Source organism: Perognathus longimembris, chromosome 17 (assembly GCF_023159225.1).
Source record: "Perognathus longimembris pacificus isolate PPM17 chromosome 17, ASM2315922v1, whole genome shotgun sequence".
NCBI classification, from domain to species: domain Eukaryota; kingdom Metazoa; phylum Chordata; class Mammalia; order Rodentia; family Heteromyidae; genus Perognathus; species Perognathus longimembris.
Genome location: NC_063177.1, coordinates 38,807,353 through 38,828,495, shown reverse-complemented (window position 1 = coordinate 38,828,495; position 21,143 = coordinate 38,807,353). Strand labels below are relative to the sequence as shown.

General features: G+C 47.3%; 1 protein-coding gene and 1 long non-coding RNA gene across 2 annotated transcripts; both read right to left on the bottom strand.

Moving 5' to 3' along the window:
• Window positions 1-1,329: 1,329 nt before the first annotated feature.
• LOC125365924 lies at window positions 1,330-20,645 on the bottom strand. Its single transcript, XR_007213753.1, has 2 exons — window positions 20,599-20,645; window positions 1,330-1,453 (listed from the first exon to the last, which is right to left on the bottom strand). It is a non-coding gene; the product is annotated as an uncharacterized LOC125365924 (long non-coding RNA).
• On the bottom strand, window positions 5,768-7,933 carry Eif1 (eukaryotic translation initiation factor 1). The gene is made up of 4 exons (XM_048366225.1): window positions 7,748-7,933; window positions 6,884-7,047; window positions 6,674-6,775; window positions 5,768-6,509 (listed from the first exon to the last, which is right to left on the bottom strand). The coding sequence occupies exons 1-4, from the start codon at window positions 7,776-7,778 to the stop codon at window positions 6,465-6,467; spliced, it is 342 nt and encodes a 113-aa protein (XP_048222182.1). The 5' UTR covers window positions 7,779-7,933; the 3' UTR covers window positions 5,768-6,464.
• Window positions 20,646-21,143: the final 498 nt, after the last annotated feature.

Genomic DNA, 21,143 nt, shown 5'->3' with positions numbered 1-21,143 from the left:
ACCCAAACCTAAACGATGGGCACTGGTGGCTCACGCCTGTCATCCTAGCTACTCAGGAGGCTGAGATCTGAGGATCGCAGTCTGAAACCGGAGTGGGCAGAAAAAGCCACAAGACTCCATCTCCGATTATCCAGCAAAATATTGGACTGGAGGTGTGCCTCAGGTGGTGGCAAAAAGGCAGGTGGTCAGCAAAAAAGCTGAGCAGGAGAACAAGACCCTAAGTTCAAGCCTTAACAACAAACAACCCCAAACACAGGGTGTGAGGCCCTACTATGTGTCACCCAGGCAGGTCCCACACTCCTAGGCCGGAGTGCTTCTTCCTGTGTCTCAGCCTCCTTTGAGTGGCTGGGTCTACAGGTGTGCACCACCATGCCCAAATAGTTTTTTTTCCTTTCAAGAAACCATTTTGCAGATTGCAACAGGGCATCTGCTAATTGTATATGGGTCCAACCAGCTGTGTTGCAGACTTCATTAAATGAAAATTGATAGGGTGAATATTGATTGTAGTAGGGCTGGGTGGGGATTGAACTTCTGCACATCTAACAAACTCCCAGGAGATGCCGCGCATGTTTTTACGGATCACGGCACTGACGTCAGCCGCCATCTCCATGCACCTAGCCTCTCCTTGCACTCGTTTCCTGCGATTGCACAGAAACAGAGTGCGAATCAATGACTTGACACACCGGGTGACTATCACGTTTATGGTTGGCATTAAAATCTTCTTTTTCAACCTCTGTGCTTCCTGTACTTAAGCAACCATCCATTGTGAGCATAAATTAACCATAAAGGATGCTGATTAAGAACAATTTAAACTGGGTAACAATGCACACTGCTGTGGTTGGGTGGTAGCTGGTGCACTGGCCCCTGAGGGCCGGGCAGTACTCCTGACCCACACACATTCTGCTTTAAATGGGGGAGGTTTTAAAATATTTATCACTTTTCACCATGGGTACTGAAACAGGAGCTGTTACTGCTTATGAGGACATACCTGGGAAAGTTTTGTTCGTCTAGGGACTTGGCAAACCACTGGATGGAAAAACCTTTATTTTGGGCTGCAGACTCTCTTTAGAATCTAGCAAAGGCTACGGATGGTCTCCCCTAAAATGCACACGTGTAGACAGGTGTTTGAGATCCACACTTGTTGTAATCTTAGCTACTCTGGAGACTGAGATCTGAGGATCATGGTTCAAAGCCAACCCAGTAGGGACATCTGTGAAAATCTGAGTCTATCTCCAACGAACCTCTAAGAAGCCAGAAAGGGAGCCGTGTCTCATGGGGTAGAGCCACACACAAGCACAAGTACATTATATGCAAATTTCAGGGCTTGTATTCTCCAGTACTGGTTACCTAAGTTCTTGTCATGGGCTACTCTCTATCCAAACCACTTTCAATGTAATATCCGACTCCTTCTCCTCAAGTTGAGCTCTGATCCTCCCTCCACTCCGGTTTCAGGCTCTTCAATAGCTCCCCATTGGTATCTGGGCCACAATGTAGAATCTGGCTGATGCTGGTTATCAAGCTTCTGAGTGACAAGCCATGGCTGGCGGGGCAGGGGTTCTGGGTATGGAGCCCAGGCCTTCAGCATGCTGGGCAAGCATTTTTCCACTTGAGCTATAAACCTGTTTTTTTTTTCCTGTGGTGCTGGGAATCAAACTCAGAACCTCATGCATGTTAGGCAAGCATTCTACTGCTGAGCTACATTATCTGGAGTTCTTGATCTTTTTCTTTTGTTGGTCATGGGGTTTGAACTCGGTGCCTGGGCACTGTCCCTGAGCGCTTTTGCTCAAGGCTAGTGCTCTACCACTTTGGTTCACGGTTTTACATCCAGTTTTCTGGTGGTTAATTGGAGATAAGAATCTCATGGACTTGCCTGGCTGGCTGGCTTTGAACTGTGACCCTCAGATCTTAGCCTCCTGAGTAACTAGGATGACAGGTGTGAGCCACCAGTGCTCAGCTGAGTCTCTCCCTGATCTTTTAGCTTAGACACTGTTACCTCAAAAGCTCTATCATGCCGTGCCTCATTCCAAATGAATAAAATGACTCCACAGGCCAAATAAGCATACATATTCTTAACTTTCTCTCATAGCTGGTCCAATCTATAATATTTTTCTGAAAGATGTTTATAATTTTGCAAACCTAAAAGTTTTGTTAGAAATATTTTCTCAGCAGGCGCTGGTGGCTCATGCCTGTCATCCTAGCTAGTCAGGAGGCTGAGATCTGAGGATCACAGTTCAAAGCCAGCCCAGGCAGGAAAGTCTATGAGACTCTTACCTGTAATAAACTACTCAGAAAAAGCTGGACATGGTGCTGTGTGGCTTAAGTGGTAGAGTGCTAGCCTTGAAAAAAAGAATCTCAGGTACAAAGAGGCCCAGGCCCTGATCAGATCAAGCCCCAGAGCAAGCATAAAAACAAACATTTTTTTCTCTAAGGCTAGGTAAGGTGGCTTCAAGACTGGGACATTCAGGTGGTGAGCATTGTGGTTTGATACTTTGCAAGGCATAAAGATTAGAGACTCCATTTCAAACAAAGGCTGCGCTTGCTGGTGTAAGCCTGTTATCTCAGCTGGGTGTAGTGGCTCATGTCTTTATCTCCAGTGACATAGGAAATCGCAAATTGAAGGATCATAGCCCAGGCCAATCTGAGTATAAAAGCGAGACCCTACCTCGAAAAATAACCAATGCTTACAGGTGCCAGTGGTTCACACCTGCAATCCTACTCAGGAGGCTGAAGTTTGGAGGATGGTAATTCAAACAGAGATCAGGAAGAACAGGTGCTAAGACTCTATCTCCAAAATAAACAGAACGCCACTCTGGAGGCATGGCTCAAGTTGTAGACTGTTGGCCCAAGTGTGAGGTGCAGAGTTCAAGCCTGAGTACCACCATCAAAAAGCAAACAAAAGCGGAAAAACATTTTGTCTATAACTTTTATACTTACATACAATACTATTGCTATTTGCTGTATTAGTTATTATCAATGTTATATGTAGCATTATTTATTCATTGAGTTGGGGGGGTCAGTTTAGAAGTGAAATTTTCTAAGTACTCAGACATTTCTTTTTTTTCTTTTTTTGGTGCCATTCCTGGGACTTAAACTCAGGGCTTGGGTGCTGTCCCTGAGCTTTTGTACACAAGGCTAGTGATCTACCACGTGGAGCCTCAGCTACATTTCTGGCTGCTTGGTGGTTAATTGGAGGTAAGAGTACTTGGGGTGGCTTTGAGATCAGCCTCCAAAGTAGCTATGATGACAAGCATAAGCCATGGGTGTGACACTCTCAGGCATTTCTGTAAGTCATTGAAAAACCAGGTGGTTTGGCAAATACCCAGTGCTGCTAAACCATTCTGAGTGGGCCTAGAATCTCAATGTCTGCCTTACATTATGTGCTACTTTTGAAGTAGTTGTTTTATCTCCTAAAGTGAAAACTGATCAAGGTGGGTGGGTTTGGTGGTGTATACTTGTAATTCCAGAAGTTCACTGGAGCAAGAGGATCACTTGAGCCCAAGAATTTGGGGCTACCTAGGATAAGACTGTCCAAAAACAAAAAGTAAGTAATACTGAAAGAGCATAAGAGTAAACTTGCCAACAGTAAACTGTTTTTTCCACTAATGCCACAAGGGGGCACCAATGAGGCTGGTATCCAAGCAATTCATGTGTACAGCCATTTGAAGTTTTAGCCATTTTTGTTGCATTTAGCTAATTTTCATTGTCTTCATAATAGCACTTGAAGAAGTGTTATTTGAGATGGATGTGGTGGTGTATGCTTGTAATTCCAGCTCTTAGGGAAGAGGATCAAGTTTGCAGCCAGTTTGGGTTTTGTATAAAGCAGAGGTTATTTTAAAAAGCCCAGCCCTGGGCTGGAAATATGGCTTAGTGGTAGAGTGCTCGCTTTGTATGCATGAAGCACTGGGTTCGATTCTTCAGCACCTCATATACAGAAAAAGCCATAAGTGGCGCTGTGGCTCAAGAGGCAGAGTGCTAGCCTTGAGCAAAAAGAAACCAGGGACAGTGCTCAGGCCCTGAGTCCAAGCCCCAAGACAGGCAAAAAAAAAAAAAAAAAAAAAAAAAAAAAAGCCCAAACCTGTGGTCTTTGGTTGCTCACGCCTATAAGCTGCTCAGGAGGCTGAGATCTGAGGACCAAGGTTTGAAGCCAGCCAGGGCAGGGAGATGCTTGTCTCCAGTTAACTATGGCTCTAGTAGTAGTCAAGCACCAGCCTTGAGTGAAAAAGCCAGAGTGCAAGGCAGAGTCCAAGCCTCAGAAATGAGCCCAGGATGGCCGGGGACCTGGGGGTTGGCAGGGGAACTGAGTGGTGCACACACTCATTTACAAATTAACACCTAAATTTCTGTTCCAAGCTCAGTCTTTTCTGTCACATTATCTCCCTGAATCTGATCTACCAGAAACTGTGTCTACAGCAATGGAGTGCTTAGCTCAGCACAGGCCTGGCTTGTACGAACAGGTTCTGTTGTCACCTCTGCTCATCCTGAGAACCTCTTGGATTCCTCATACCCTTCAGCCCTCTTTCCCATGTTTGTCTGTAGCACCCTGCTTCCCCCTGGCACCTCCCTTCTTGGCTCCCTCCCTAGGTTATGAATGGGAATAGGTTAGTTTTCTATCCATGAGCTCAGGGGCTCCCTGGCCAGGCCTTTTCTGAACTATCCAGATGTGGGCTTCCCAGTGCAGCTGGACCTGTCCCATCCAGCACAGTATCCTCCATACACTACTCCGTCAAGTTTTTCTGGTCTTGGCTTGAAATCTGGGCCTGGGCACTGTCCCTGAGCTACTTTTGGTCAAGGCTAGCATTCTGCCTCTTGAGCCACAGCGCCACTTAAGGCTTTTTCTGAGTTTATTGGAGATACAGTCTCATAGACTTTCCTGTTTGGAATAGCTATGAACCATGATCCTCAGATTTCATCCTCTTGAGTAGCAAGGATTACAGGCATGAGCTATGGTGCACGCAGTTTTCTAAAATGAAGTCAAACACTGGTCACCTTCTGGAAAGCAGTGCCCTGACAACTCACTCTCAAACTACGGAGACCTCAAGTTGCTAGTGGTGGTATGTATGGTACTAGGACCAGTGGACTACTTGCTCAAGTCCTATCAAATCATTCCATTTTCTAAGTAGCAGTGCCCTCATCCTTGGTGACTTGCTCTTTTGCTGTATCTTTGCTGATGTAGCCCTGCCTAGGGGTTGGTTCAAGGGAACCCTCACCCCAACATAGGCCCCTGCCACCTCCCACAAGACTTTTACCCTCAACACACTGGCAGGAAATAACTAGTCACGTGCTGGGAATAGTCTGTTCTCAAGTTAAGGAACAAGATCATGATTTATCTTTCATCAAGTGTGGTCTCTCAACCTTGAAGATCCTCATAGTACCTTCCAAACTACATTCACTGCCTAATACACATTTGGCTACATAGGAGTTTGTGGATCTTAAAAGCTCCTTTTGTCACAGCCCTTAAGCAAAAACTTACTCAGCCTTACTCTTAACATCTTGCAAAGTTCTAGTTGTTGAGAAATGACAGCCAATGACCATCACTCAGGCTGCTGAGCCTCGTACACCATTACATGGATTAATGAGCTAACACAACCAACTGGCTTAAATGCTTGCAGAACCACTACCCAAAGGGGAAAAGTTCACAAAGGCCAAGATGTTCAAACTGGCAGATATATCCTTCACTGTCCATTTGAGGCTCCTTCATATACATTTGCTTGACTATGTATGCACATTATATATATATATATATATGAAGTAGAATCTGCAAATCAGGTATTTCTGAAAACAAGTTTTATTTAAATAAGGGTTTAAATACATTACAGAACATTAAAACTGGGAGAAAACCAAAAACCAGTCTTACTTCACATGGCACTGGGCAGCCTTACTTAAGTTGTGAACTCTACAGCTAGCTACATGACAGATGACTCCAGTTTGATGTTTGTTCCCTTGTCAAAAGTTTAACTCTTTAATTAGGCTGGTCTCATTTATATTTTTTGGGACACCCCCTATCTAGGCTATGTCTGGTCAACCCAAGCCTCCCCTAATGGCACAGCTGCTCTTGCTCACTGCCTTACCCCACTTTCTCTGGATTACCATGGGTGGTTCAAAATAGTGACATTCTTTTTTAGGGCAGGGGAAGCTGCAGAGGGAGAGCGTCTGGCCAGACATAGCCGCCTGTTATCCAGGGGCTCTTGGATTAACTGAAACTTCACATTATTGCTTTGTTGCAGGCTGGACACTGCCAGGCGCCTACTGCTTGACCTCGGTTTAAATGAGGGACTTCAAGACTAGACAGCATGGCTCTTTTCAGTTTATTGCATGAAGGAGTTACACTAGTCCAAGTTAAAAGCGGACCCCAAATGGTTACATTATACAAGCTGTGAGGTTTTTAAACTTGTGACAAGGGACAGGAGGGAAATTCTACTCATTGCAAGGAAATCCTCACTTAAGCTTCAATGAGCCACAAGCACTTAAAACCCATGAACCTTCAGCTGATCGTCCTTAGCCAGTCCAATCTGCAAAGAGAAAAAGGGCAAAGTTTTAATAGCACCTGAAGTCTAAATCTCACATTAAAACCCAACAGGGTTTTAGTATTTAAAGGTATTTTGTCTTTTATTTCAAAACTGTTGACCTTTGTTAATTAAAAAAAAAAAAAAAACCGGGACAGGTTTGAACTCACCTCTACCAGGAACTGGCATATGTTCTTGCGCTGGTCACCCTGTAGCTGAATTACTTCTCCATATTCTGGATGCTCAATTACAGTACCATTGCAGGCAAATTTCTGCAGGCACAAAGAAAAAAAAATTAGGTCAACAGCAGCATTAATGCATTTAATACTCACTGCGTGTGCGCCCCCTGGTGGACAAAGCGATATTCGTGTTAGGCTTACCTTCTTAAACGCCTTCACTAGTTTCTTTTTATCGTAATCATCAGCGATCCCTTGGACAGTAGTAAGGGTCTTCCTGCCGTTTCTCTGTTGAATTCTTATATGGATATAATCCTCAGTGCCAGCAGGAAGCAGGTCATCACCCTTACTTGCATCAGCAAAGGGGTCTGGGAAGAAAGGTGAAAAGCTGTCATGAATCAACTGCAAATATTCCAGTGGATCTTTTGAGCGTGCAAAAAACAAAAAATACCCGCGGTCCCCAGGTCGTCAGGGCTTGGAGGGAGAGGAGGGGTCAGGACTGACGGGTTCTTTGTTACTGTTTTGAACAGGTCAGTCCGGGACGGTCGGATTCCCCAGGCCGGGAGAAAGCAAGCGCGGCCCCGCCCGCCTCCCCCACCTCCGCAGCCGATCACGTGCCGGGGAGACCGGGCTGATAGGGGAGCGCCCCGATCGGCTGATGCAACCTGCCGGAACCCTCTCGCCCGAGGCGGGGCCAAGCCTCCCAGCCCTCATTGGCGTACGTTCTTGTCACTCGGGGCTGGCACCGCCTCCCCGTCCCGGACGACGGCGGTGACGTACCGGACGTGACGTCGGGGGAGCGGGGAGGGGCGGGTGTGGCCCGAGGAGGGATGGGAGCCATTTAGAAAATGCGCCACCCGCGCTGCGGGGCCCGCCCCGGGGCTGACCTCCCGCCCGCTTCTTCCGGTCGCCCTCCGCCGCCGACCCCCGTCCCCCCACCAGCCTCCGGACCTTCACACTTCTCCCCACTCCCAACTGAAGACAGCCCGCCCCCAGCCCACCCCCAACCCACCCGGGCCCGAAACGCCCCGCCGGCCCGTCCGGGCCTGCGACCTTCCCCTGACTTACCGAAAGAGTGGAGGTTCTGGATAGCGGACATACGATACGATTCCTTTTCCTCGGTGGAAACGGCCTGCGGAAGGCGGCTGCGGGAGAAGGCGGGCGGGGGGGACGGAGCGTCGGGAAGCGAGGGGGCTCAAGGGGGAGGCAGCTGAGTCCTCGGCGGCGGCTCAGTGACTGGGGCCGAGGGGCGGCGCCTGTGTTCACTTATATAGCCGCCCCTGTGACGCCAGCGCGCTGCCCTCACGTCCCGGCCCCACCTACGGCGTCGTGCTCCCGAGCGCCCAGGGCGCCGTCGCTTCTCATTGGTTCGCCGACAGGGACGCAGGGCGGCGCATGCGCATTTCGGCACTCCCGGATGGAAGGTAGGGGGAGGGAAAGCTTAATCCGTGTAGGCGCCTGCGCAGTGCGGGAGGACGAAGTCTCGAGACGCTGCCGGAGGTTTGGGGCGCGCCTGCGCATTGTGCCCTCTGGCGTGGTTCTCCCTGTTGACCCTTGTTGCAGTTCTACCTGATTGATGAGGTGGTTTATTGTGTTTTGTTTTGTTTTTCTTTCCCCTTCTCGTTTCTGTTGATTGGTTCTTTCGTGGGGTTGGGTTGGCATTCTCCGGGGAAGGGGATTTAGATGCATATCCTGCCACCGACGAGAGATCCCAGAGATTCCATACCCACCCTTCTACGCAGAAAGATTTAGGGCATCTCTTCAGCCGACATAAAAGAACCAAAACTTCAACCTTATAGTTAATCCTCTCTTGTAGTCTAAAAAGGGATTAGTTTAACCCAAAAATTCTCATGTAGATTAGGTTAACCCGCTTAAGAAATGTGCCAAGTCATTAGCATGATGAGTTTAGGGGAGACATTTATGGGAACCCCCCCCCCCCCACCCCTACCCCAGCCCTGAAATTCTGGTACTAAAGGTGGCCGCCCTTCGGGTCACAAGAGTCGTGTGGAGTTCAGCCTTCCCAGAACTTAGGTGAAGAATGCCTCTCAAATAAACAGCTCGCCTTTCTTGCTTGCTTTCTCCGTTTATGCTTTTTCTTGTAGCGCTGGGGAATTGAACCCAGGGACTCACCCTTGGCAAGTACACTAAGTCCTTTTAGCAGCCTGTTTATTGAAGTGAAAGTTGCTGGGATGAATGATGACAAGAGATAAGGAATTTTAGACTCAAAGACTTTCAGGGGCCAGGTAGATAAAAGGAAAGCAGACAGCCAAGTGTGATGTAATGGGGTGCAGTGGGGGCTGGGGTGAACTCCAGCCTACTGGGCTAGAACCTCTTCAAGTACCTGGAAAGCCAGGTGATTATATCTCAATTAAAAAATATTGTCAATACCTTGCATTATGGAAAAACAACAGCCCACTGCAGAAGCCTGACCCCCACCTCTCCAAAAAAAAAAAGGGGCTGGGAATGTGGCTTAGTGGTAGAGTGCTTGCCTAGCATGCATGAAGCCCTGGGTTCGATTCCTCAGTACCACATAAACAGAAAAGGCTGGAGGTGGTGCTGTGGCTCAAGTGGTTAAGAGTGCTGGCCTTGAGCACAAGAAGCTCAGTGACAGTGCCCAGACCCTGAGTTTAAGCCCCAGGACTAGGGGAAAAAAATGAATGCCAGTTCTTTGGACTGAAAATTTCTGCCCCTGACAGGGTCACTGCTCTTTTGGAGATGAAGGCTAGTGGAAGGGGGTAGGGGTGGGGGGGAATGAGGAGTCTGGCACTGGTGGCTCATGACTGTGATCCTAGGTAGTCAGTAGGCTAAAACTTGGGAGGATTGAGATTCAAGACCAGCCTAGGCAGAAAAGTCTTTGAGACCATCTCTAATTAAACAGCAAAATGCCTGACTGTTGACATAACTCAAGTGGTAGAGTGCCAGCTGTGACCAAGTAATCCAAGCAAATGTGAGGACCTGAGTTCAAGCCCCTGAAGTATGGGCAAAACCAAAGAGATAGTGAGAGGTTTCCAGAAGGAGATTGGCAGGACATTAGGACAGATTGACTGCCAGGTTCCTTCAGATGGGTAGTCAGTGATTTTTCCCAGCCTGCACTTAAGTGAGTGGGAAGGAGACCACTATGAAGCCAGGTAGGAGCCTGCCAGACAATAAGATCGGAGGGAGGAAATGGATGTATTTGACTGTTTTGGTTCTGTATTAAACTTCTTTTTTAAACCAAGGATTGCTCATCTGTTTTATTCATCTTTTGGTGCTGATTCTGGGGCTTCAACTTGGGGTCTGGGTGTTATCCCTGAGTTATTTTGCTTAAAGCTAGCTCTCTACCACTTGAGCCATAGTATCACTTCTGGCTTTTTGGTGATTAATTGGAGATAAGAGTCTCATGGACTTTCCTGCCCAGAAAAGGTTCAAGTCATTTGAACCTTGATCCTGAGATCTCAATCTCCTGAAGAGGTAGAATTACAGGTGTGAGCCATCAGCACCTGGCAGGTTCTCTCTCTCTCTCTCTCTCTCTCTCTCTCTCTCCTCTCTCTCTCTCTCTCTCTCTCTCTCTCTCTCTCTCTCTCTCTCTCTTCTGGTCCTGTTGCCAGGCTGTTGCTTTACTACTGGAGCCATGCCTCCAGCCTTGTTTCCTGCCGTTATTTTTTAGATAGGATTTCCTAAACCTTTCTGCTCTGACTGGCCTCAAATCAAGATCTTCATGCCCTGAGCCTCTGAAGTAGTTAGGATTATAGGTGTGAACCATAGCACTGGCTCTAAAGAATCTTTTTCTTTTTTTGGGCTTGAGGCACTGTCCCTAAGCGTTGTGCTTAAGACTAGCACTCTACCAGTTGGAGCCACAGCTCTTCTGGTTCTCTGGTGGTAAATTAGATATGAGTCTCACAGACTTTCCTGCCTAGTCTGGCTTTGAACTGTGATCCTCAGATCTCATCCTCCTTAGTAGGTAGGATTACAGGCATGAGTCACTAGTACCTGATGCCATTTCTGGCTTTTTAATGATTAATTGAGATAGTCTCATGGACTTTCTTGTTTCTGCTAGTTTCAAACTTTAATCCTCAGGGCTGGGAATGTGGCTTAGTGGTACAGTGCTTGCCTAGCATGCCTGAAGCCCTAGGTTGATTCCTTAGTACCACATAAACAGAAAAAGCTCAAAGTACTTTGTGCTGTGGCTCAAGTGGTAGAGTGCTAGCTTTGAGCAAAATAAGCTCAAGGCCAGTGCCCAGGCCTTGAGTTCAGTCCTCAAGATTGGCCAAAAGCAAAACAAAAGAGAAAAAACAAACAAAAACAAAACCATTTAGTCCTCAGATCTCAGGCTCCTGAGTAGCTAGGATTATAGGTCTGAGCTACCAGCACTTGGCATCCCTTATACTGCTTATATCCCAGCTCTAAAGCACCCCAAAATTTCTTGTCTTTGGGTGTTTATTTTGCCAGTCCTAGGCCTTGAACTCAGGGCCTGAGGACTGTCCCTGGCTTCTTTTTGCTCAAGGCTAGCACTCTGCCACTTGAGCCACAGTACCACTTTTGGCCATTTTATACGTGTGTGTGTGTGTGTGTGTGTATAATGTGGTGCTGAGGAATCGAACCCAGGGCTTCATGTATATGAGGCGAGCACTCTTGCCACTAGGCCATATTCCCAGCCCTCTTTGGGTGTTTTTACCTTAGAATAAGATCTTCCCTCCTCTTGATTTGGCCCTGCCCACTCAAACTCCCAGGCTCAGCTGGGATTATCCATCTGCTGGGAAGCCTGATTTGAGTCTTTCTCTATGTCCATACATTACCCATTTTAATATTTATCATCCTGCCTGTTGTCTAGGCACGGTATTAAAATTAAAATGAACAAAGTTCAGAAATGGTTAGAAGTTTCCAGACAGTGACAGGGGCTTATTAAAGCAAATACCCTCAGCTAGGAATATGGTAGAGTGCTTGCCTAGCATGCATGAAGCCCTGGGTTCAATTCCTCAATACCACATAAACATAAACAATAAAGCAAATACCCTTTGCCCAGGTCACATGTCCTCTGGTCTGCTCCTGCCTTTTCTCTAACTTGTCTCTCCTGCTGGGCTGTTTGCTTTAAAGAACAGGGCTCAGGCCTTGTCTGCTCTACTCGAGATTCAAGAGAGTTGATGGACACATGGGGCTTGGTTTCTAGACATAGTAGATCTCTGGCTTCAGACTATGACCTCTGTCATCCTCTGAAATAGTCCTGGAGCAGAGGGCTGGCCAGGCTGGCGCGGGGAAGTGACAGTGGCCCTTGCAAAGCCCTTTGCCCAGCTCCTCCTGCGGGCAGTCGGCCAGCCAGAGCTGGTGTGTCTGGTGTGCAGGGCCAGATCTGCCCTCACCACTTTGTAGACAGATATTGCCACAAACACACATGCTTGGCCTCTGGTGAGATGTAGGTGAGAGGACAGGGGGAAGGGGACTCCAAGGTTGCTGTGGCTAAAAAGCACCGGCTCTTTGCTGGAGCCTGCAGATGGCGGCTGCATAACTAAAAGTCAGCTAAACGTTTGTCATCTCTGCCTTCCGTCTGCATTTGTCTAAATCACAACCAACAGATTGTCAACTGCCAGCTTTTTTTTTTTTTTTTTTGCCATGTTCGGTGCCAGAGCTCTGAGCAGTGCCTAGAAGTTTCCAGGCATTGCCCTGAGTCTGCGGGCCTAACGGATCCACCTTGTATTTCTGTCTAGCTTTTTCTCTGAGTCATTCTCTCTTGTGCTTACTTCGGATCCTAGCAACCGTGAGCCTTATCTGTGGACATCTCAATAACCACCGAAACTGCTCCTCATGCGACATCGAACTTCTTGGTGCCAACCAAACGGCAATCCTGAGTGAATGGGCCAATCGTGACCAAGGCACGTGGCTAGACCAAGGAAACCTTGATGGAGACAGTGGATCTTCCCAAAGCTTTGCCTTTTTTTTCTTTTTCCTATATAGCACGGAGACAGCTATAAATATTCTTTTTTGTGTGTGTGTTGCCAGTACTGGAGCTTGAACTCAGGACCTCGGTATTGTGTCCCTTAGCTTTTCTGTTCAAGGTTGGTGCTGTACCACTGGAGCCGTAGTTCCACTTGGTGTTTTGGGAAGTTTAGTGGAGGTAAGAGACTCACTGATGCTGGGCATCAGTGGCTCACGCCTGTAATGCTAGCTACTCAGGGGGCTGAAATCCGAGAAATGTGGTTCAAAGTCAGTCTACAGGCAAGAAAATATTTGAAACCCTTATCTCTGATTAACCCAAATGGTGCTGTGGCTCAAAGTGGTAGAAAAGAGTTCAAGGATAGTGCCCAGGCCCTGAGTTCAAGCCCTATGGCTAGGAAAAACAAGAGTCTCATGGACTTTCCTGCTCCGTCTGGCCTTGAACCACGATCCTCAGGTCTCAGCCTCCTGAGTAGCTAGGATTGCAGGTGTGAGTCACTGGCACACGTCCCAGGACCAGGAGGACTGGCTGGATTTGTCCCAGTGTGAAGTCAGAAGCTCCAGTGTTTCCATGAAGGGTCTTACTAAAGCCCACCTCCCTGAGTAGCTTGTCCAGATTTAGAAGCTAGTGGTGTCATCGTGAGCCAGGATGATTGGTCTACAAGTGACCCAGTGTAGCCTGTGAAGGCTGGCTTTTTGTTCTGAGGTGCCGTCACCTGGGAAGCCAAGAGCAGGGCATGTGGCATGTCTGAGTATCCATTCTACCTCCTCCTGCCTGGGAGATACAGCCCCAGCCAGGCTTCATTTTCTCCTCTGTGCTTTGAGGGGATTTAAAAAGAAGAGAGGGCCTGGGAATGTGGCTTAGCAGTAGAGAGCTTGCCTAACATGCATGAAGCCCTGGGTTCGATTCCTCAGTACCACATAAACAGAAAAAGCTGGGTGGTCCTGTGGCTCAAGTGCTAGCCTTGAGCACAGAGGCTCAGGGATAGAGCCTAGGACCTGAGTTCAGGCTCCAAGACTGGCAAACAACGGGGCGGGGGGTGGAATATGTACAGCAGATGAAAAATGCCAAAATAAAAATAATATGAGGGGCTGGGAATATGGCCTAGTGGTAGAGTGCTTGTCTTTTATACATGAAGCCCTGGGTTCGATTCCTCAGCACCACATATATAGAAAAAGCCAAAAGTGACGCTGTGGCTCAAGTGGTAGAGGGCTAGCCTTGAGCAAAAAGAAGCCAGGGACAGTGCTCAGGCCCTGAGTTCAAGGCCCAGGCCTGGCAAAAACCAAACCAAAGCAAAAGAAAGTAATACGAATGTTAACAAATTTTGAAATTTACTAAACAAATTCTGCTAATTTCCAGAGGAGAGAGTAGGACAACGAGCAACGCCCCTCTCCCACCTGAATGGAAGCAGAAGTAGGTGCCCCTCCTTGGTAATCTCCCAAAGAAGGGGACAGGGGGCATGACTGGGTGGGACATTCCCCAGGGCTCCCAATGTGGCTCGAAAGCAGCAGAATCTCCCACTAGGAAGGGGTGGCATCCTCTAGGGAGATAGGTGTCTCCATGGCAACTAGGACAGATGGATAATCTTGTCTTTGAGACCTCCCTGAGCTCAGGTGCTACAAAAACCAGGTGACTGAGAAAGAGATTCCTGGGGCTGGAGGGAGGGAAGGGGAGAGGGAGGGAGACGTTGAAGAGATTGTCACACCTAAGATTGGATTTCAGAGCAGCCCCTGGGGCTGTTGTTAATTGGCGAGGGTGTCTCTGGATTGAGAGAAAATGCAATTATTGCTGTTTCTTGCATTCCTTATTTGGGACTTAACCACCCACATATGTACATGACCAGAATAGTTCCCTCCCCAGCCCCCTCCTCGAAGCTCCCTGGGAATGAATGCTTCTATTCTTACTACTTGCAAAGAGGGGGACCTGGGCTTGCTGCAGTGATGACCCGGATCTAGAAGACCTGCAGGGTTACTGAGAGGTGAGCATGTCCCCAGGGAGTCTATAAGCAGTGTAGCATGGCTCCGGACAGCTACCCGAAAGGGATGGAGGGCACCTGAGGGGTGCTAGGAACCATTGCCCCCTTCATCCACATGTTCATTGAAAGGCATGGAGCCTGGGTGCTGGTGGCTCACGCCTGTAATCCTAGCTATTCAGGTGGCTGAGATCTGAGGATTGTGGTTCAAAGCCATCCTGGGCGGGGAAAGTCTATGAGACTCTTTTAACCTCCAATAAACTACTCAGAAAATGCTGAAAGTGGAGCTGTGGCCCTAGCTTTGTGCACTGAGTTCAAGTTCGGCACCACCACCACCAAAAAAAAAAAGCTCGCATGGAGCTGTATCCTCGTGTTCCAGTGAATTATGCATGCAAAGCCGGCATACTTTGCCCCTACTTCTTCCTCCCCTGCAGACCTCCCGTTGTTACTTTCTCTGCCCTGGGCAGGGCCTCACTTCCGCCCCCTCACGTGGGCACTGCTTTGCTGCCAGAACAGCTGCTCCCCTCCTGGGAGCCACGCTTCCTTCCCTTCCTCTCCTTCCTCCTGTCTCAGCTTGTGGGTCGGATGGTGGGGTGGTGGAGGAGGGCGGGGAAGTAAAGGGGAAGCCTTGTTTAGAAAGAGAGACAAAGGGGCTGGGGATATGGCCTAGTGGCAAGAGCGCTTGCCTCGTATACTTGAAGCCCTGGGTTTGATTCCCCAGCACCACACATACAGAAAATGGCCAGAAGTGGCGCTGTGACTCAAGTGGCAGAGTGCTAGCCTTGAGCAAAAAGAAGCCAGGGACAGTGCTCAGGCCCTGAGTCCAAGGCCCAGGACTGGCAAAAAAAAAAAAAAAAAAAAAAAAAAAGAGAGAGACAAAGGCCAGAGGCTCCGGTTCCCCTTCTTTGCTCGGTGAACTGCAGGGTTCCATGGCTCAGGGCAGGGGCCTAAAGTGGAGACTTGGATTGTGTAGGGCCTTGTGGTATTGGAGAAGGGCCAGGCCGGCCATCTGGCATTAGGGAATGCACAGACTGGGTGGCACAGGCTCAGAATGTTCTTGCAAGGACCAGAGAAGAGGTGGGCTGGGCCCCTGGGCACCGGGAGATCCTGTATTCTGCGTTCTGACCAGGAGGAGTGGGTGGGTAGAAGAATACCCATGAGCTCAGATGAGAGCACCCTCCCAGGAGACGCTTACAGCATTTAGATGGGGCATTCTGCCTGGCACTGACACTACAATGCCTCTGGGCCCACAATAATAATAATAATAATAATAATAATAATAATAATAATAATTGCTTTTGGTGTCAGTACTGGGTTTGAACTCAGGGCTTTTTTTTTCTTCTTTTTTTTTTTTGACCCATCTATCACTTGAGCTACCACAGATGGACTTTTGCTGGTTCAATGGAGTTAAGAGTCTCCCAGATTTTCATGCCTGGGCTGAGTTGGAATCATGATCTCAGATCTCCTCTGGAGTAGCTGGGATTATGAGGGCTTGGCTAAAACAGGATTCTTTCTAGGGAAATATCTGCTGTCTTCTTTAGGAAAGGGCACTGTGTTTACACAGCAGTAAGGGAGAGAGGTGACTCAGCTGTGAAGGACCGTCTCTTGGCCATGGGACACCCAGGAAGAAGCAGAGGATGGGAGCTGCTTGGTGACATCCCTGTCTACCTAGCCACCACCCGTTTGTTCCCTTTCAGCCATGCCTTCTGCATCTGGGCGCTGACACTCAGCTGTCCTCAGGGTGTAGCTCTGGCTCCAGTGTTCCCTCCCCAGGCCTCTCTATCCATTCTCCCCAAAGCCAACCTCCCTCTCCATGTCATATTTGTCTTCTTTAGTCCTAGAGCAGCCAGGCCTCATGGGGTGATGGGCTGAGCCTGTGAACTGGGGATGGTGTGACGGGATCTGCTGCTCTAAGCATGAAATACATAGCTCTGGAGACTGAGAATGGGAAAGAAAAAAGGGATCGCAATAGTATATGTGTATTATTTATTGAAAAACATTAATTTGAATATATCGAGGAAAATATATTACTACAGTTAATTTCACACATTTCATTTTACTCCTTTTTTTTTTTTTGTCAGACATGGGGCTTGAACTCGGGGCCTAGGTGCTGCCCCCCAGCTTCTTTTGCTCAAGGTTAGCACTCTACCACTTGAGCCACAGGCATCAGTTCTGGCTTTTTCTGTGTATGTGGTACTGAGGAATCGAACCCAGGGCTTTATGCATGCCAGACAAACATTCTACCACTAGAAGATCCATTTAGCTAGGAGATCCATTTCTCACTGGAATTTTATGGGCCAGAATTTTCTTTTGGGCACAGGATGGAGGTTTGAGTTCTGCTTCAAGGCTGGCCTGGACTAGAAGCTGAAGCTCTTCTAGGGAGCCAGGGGGCATTTCAGTATATAGAATATCCATGGCTTATTCATGACAGAACTACTACTTATTATCTGTCTGCAAAGCATCTAAGTGGGGACAGCGTCTCTCAAGAGCATGGGAACTTGGGGGCATGACTCTGCCATTGCAAGGGACTTTGCTATTTTCTTCACGAGGTCTAGCATTTGGCAATGCGTTGCAGTTTTAGGGCAGAGCAGGGATTGATAGCATGGAGCAGGATGAGAGGATACCGATGATGGGAAGTTACTATAAAGCCACCTCTTCCCCCATTTTATCTCAGTTTTTTTTTTTCCCTCCCTACCTCCCTGCCCCCAGTTGAATAGTTCTTCCTGATAAGGATTGTTTTGCTATTTAGGGAATTTTTGGATTGCTTTCTCTATATCACTGAAAAATGTTGCTGGGATTTTGATGGGTATCATTGCATTTGCAGATAGCTTTGGGCAGTATTGCCATGTTCACAATGTTAATCCTTCCAATCCAGGAGCATAGAAGGTTTTTTCCATTTCTTTCAATCTGCCTTAATTTCTTCTTTCAGATTTTTAAAGTTTGCATCATGGAGGTCCTTCACATCTTTGGTTAAGTTAATTCATAGGCTTTTTTTTTTTTTTTGAGGTAATTACAAATGCTTTCCTGATTTCCGTCTTGATTTTCTCATTGTTGGCATCCAGAAAAGCTACTGATTTTTGTGGGTTAATTTTATACCCTGCTACTTTGCCAAAGTTTCAGATCAACTCAAGTAACTTGCGGAGGAATCTATAGGGTTTTTAAAATACAGGATCATGTCATCTGCAAAGAGGGAGAGTTTTACTTCTTCTTTCCCTGTTTGGATTCTCTTTATGTGCTTCTCTTGGCTTATGGCTCTTCCTAGGAATTCTAGTATTATATTGAAGAGGAGCAGAGAGAGTGGGCATCCTTGTCTCATTCCTCACTTTAGAGAAATGGTTTTAACTTTTCACCATTAAGTATAATGCTGACCTTAGGTTTGTGATAATAGAGCCTTTATTATATTGAGGAATGTTCCATGGATTCCTAGCTTTTCCAGAGCCTTTATCATAAAGGGGTGTTGATGCTGGTCAAATGCTTTTTCTGCATCGATTGAGATGATCCAGTGGTTCTTATCCTTGCTTCTGTTGATGGGTTGAATTAGGTTAACTGACTTGTGTATATTGAGCCAGCGTTGCAAACCCAGGAATGAATCCTGTTTGACCATAATGTATGACTTTCTTGGTTAAAGCACGGTATTTCTTTGCTAAATGGACTATACAGGATTCTTCATAAGGGCAGGCCAAGGTAATAAGACAGAGGTGGTGAGAGTGGGGAGTTTAGAGTTGTTGGAAATGTCTTGTGATGATGGGGTAGTACATAGAAATAAGGACATTAGGTTGAGAGAAAGTAGGTAAGGCAATGTTTTAACTTCTATGGGAGGTCGTGCTACTGACAGGAAGCCAAGCATCTGAATGCATTACTGTCCCCCATACTGATTGGTATGAATTTAGGATCACAATTTTGTGCTAGTGGCTAGTTTGGAACAAGGTTAAGTGTTTATCTGAGCAAATAACCAAAAGTAAGACAATTTAACAAAGCAGGAACTTGTTAGGAAAACAAGTGGTTTAACTACAACTACAATAGCCTCTTGTAAGATAGCAGCTACCCTTAAAATGGTGGTGCTTATGTCAAGCAACCATTCTGACACAGAGTAATTCTAACTTCAACAGGGTTAGAATGGACTCAGCGGAATTCTTGCTAAAAAATGGAGTAAGTGGTGCTGGGTGCTGGTGGTTCACACCTGCAATCCTAGCTACTCAGAAAAGTGCGGTCTGAGGATCACTGTCCAAAGCCAGCCAGGAGAGGAAAGCCTGCGAAACTCTGATCTCCAATGAACCAGCTTTAAAAACGCAGAAGTAGGGCTGGGAATATGGCCTAGTGGTAAAGTGCTCGCCTCGTATACATGAAGCCCTAGGTTCGATTCTCACATATACAGAAAAAGCCTGAAGTGGCACTGTGGCTTAAGTGGTAGAGCAAAAAGACGCCAGGGACAGTACTCAAGCCCTGAGTTCCAGCCCCAGGACTGGCAAACAAAACAAAACAAAACAAAAAAACCCAGAAGTAGAGCTGTGGCTCAAGTGGTAGCCTTGAACAGAAAAGCTCAGGTACAATGCTTAGCTATGACTTGAGTTCAAACCTCAGAACCGGCATACACAAAAACATTCAATAAGTGGGCCAAGGCGGAGCCTGACTCAGGGCCTATTTGGGAAGTGGATTCAGAGGAGCTTCGCTAGAATTGTGTCAAGGGAAGTTGCTTGGACAGGCCGGACCATGGAGTCACATCCCTGGCCCTGACTTGGCCACTGAATGAACCCAGTTTTTTTTTTTTTAAACACATTCTTTTCACATTATTATTGTTTTATTTTAGTTTAAAATAATGGTTATGTATCCTCTTTGCCCCTACCCATTCCAAACCAAAGTGTTTTCTCTCAATACTTTACTTCTGACATCAGATTCCTCCCCCCCCCCCCCCATGCCCTAAATCAATTCTCCAACAGTTTGGAGACCAGCTGCATGACCTGTAATTGAGTTCTAACCACTGTCTGCTCAGTCAGCCTCAGACTCCTCAGGTTAAGGGCTCAGGCCCAGGAGACGATTGTTTCTTTTGATGCCAGTTGTAAATACAGGCCTTCCATATTTCTGGCCAACTGGCTACAAATTAGGAGTCCACACAGCCTTCCCTCTGGGTTTGATCATTTGCCCAAGTGGCTCGTGGAACTTCATGAGACCCATTTGCTGAGGAGATTTCCTGTTTCTTCTAAAAGGATATCATTTAAGGATAGCTGGATGGAAGAGAGGTGCATATAGCAAGGTTTGGAGGATTCTGGGGGAGATTCTGTATTTACTCAGGGTGCATCATCTCCCGAGCTCGTTGTCCTTCTGGTTTTTAACTCTTGCTTGCCATATTGGGGATGAACAGAGCCTACTGTGCATGCTTGGCAAGTGCTCTACCACTGAGCCCCATCCCAGCCCTTCCGTAGGCAGGCTGGATTACATTGCTGGTCACTGGTGATTAAAGTTCGTCTGCACCCTTTCTGGACTCCCAGAGGACAGAAAGTGGGGCTGAAAGATACAACTCTCAAGTCACTTGTTTGGTTCCCCTGGCAACCAACACCTCCCAAGGGGACTTTCTAAAAGTGACCTCATTAACATAAAGTTGGGTGCAGCATAAAGGGCTTGTTCTCAAGAACCAAAGATATTCCTTTCACTTCATTGCTCTGGTGCTTTTTGAGGAACTGGCTAGACCAAGTGTGTATGTATGTATGTATGTATGTATGTATGTATTTAGAGATTCTGTGCCAGGAACTGGACCCTGTCCCAGGCCCATTTCACTCTACCACTTGAGCCACAGCTCCACTTCTAGATTTTTGGTTGTTAATTGGAGATATGAGTCTCATGGAACTTCGTTCCAGGGTTGGCTTTGACCTGGGCTCCTCAGAGCTCAGCCTCTTGAATAGCTAGGATTAGGCATGAGTTACCCATGTCTGACTAGGAGTCGGTTTCTAACTACCTGTTCTAGAAGGACAGGATCAATGGATAAACATATTTTTTTGTTTTTTTTTTCACCTGTCCTGGGCCTTGGACTCAGGGACTGGGCACTCTCCCTGGCTTCTTTTTGCTCAAGGCTAGCACTCTGCCACTTGAGCCACAGAGCCACTTCTGGCCATTTCTATATATGTGGTGCTGGGGAATTGAACCCAGGGCTTCATGTATACAAGGCAAGCACTCTTGCCACTAGGCCATATTCCCAGCCCCTAGATAAACATCTTGCAACACAAGTTCTTTCCTTCCTCCCTTCTTTCCTTCCTTCCTTCCTTCCTTCCTTCCTTCCTTCCTTCCTTCCTTCTTCCTTCCTTCTTTTTTTCTTTTTGCTGTTCCTGGGGCTTGAACTTAGGGCCTGGGCACTGTCCCTGAGCTCCTTTTGCTCAAGGCTAGTGCTCTACCACTAGAGCCACAGTGCCACTTCCTGCTTTTTCTGTTTATGTGGTGCTGAGGACTCGAACCCAGGGCTTTATGCATGCTAGGCAAGCACTCTACCACTAAGCCACATTCCCAGCCCTATTTTTTTTCTTTTTGGTGGTATATGGGATTGCTAGGATGGTGTTCTACCACTTGAGCCATATCACCAATTCTACCTTTTTTTT

Coding starts and splice junctions, on each gene's coding strand:
- Eif1 (XM_048366225.1), bottom strand. CDS start 7,778: ATGTCCGCTATCCAGAACCTCCACTCTTTCG. Junction 7,048..7,747: donor CCAGAACCTCCACTCTTTCG/GTAAGTCAGGGG, acceptor CTTTCTTCCCAG/ACCCCTTTGCTGATGCAAGT. Junction 6,776..6,883: donor TAGTGAAGGCGTTTAAGAAG/GTAAGCCTAACA, acceptor TTGTGCCTGCAG/AAATTTGCCTGCAATGGTAC.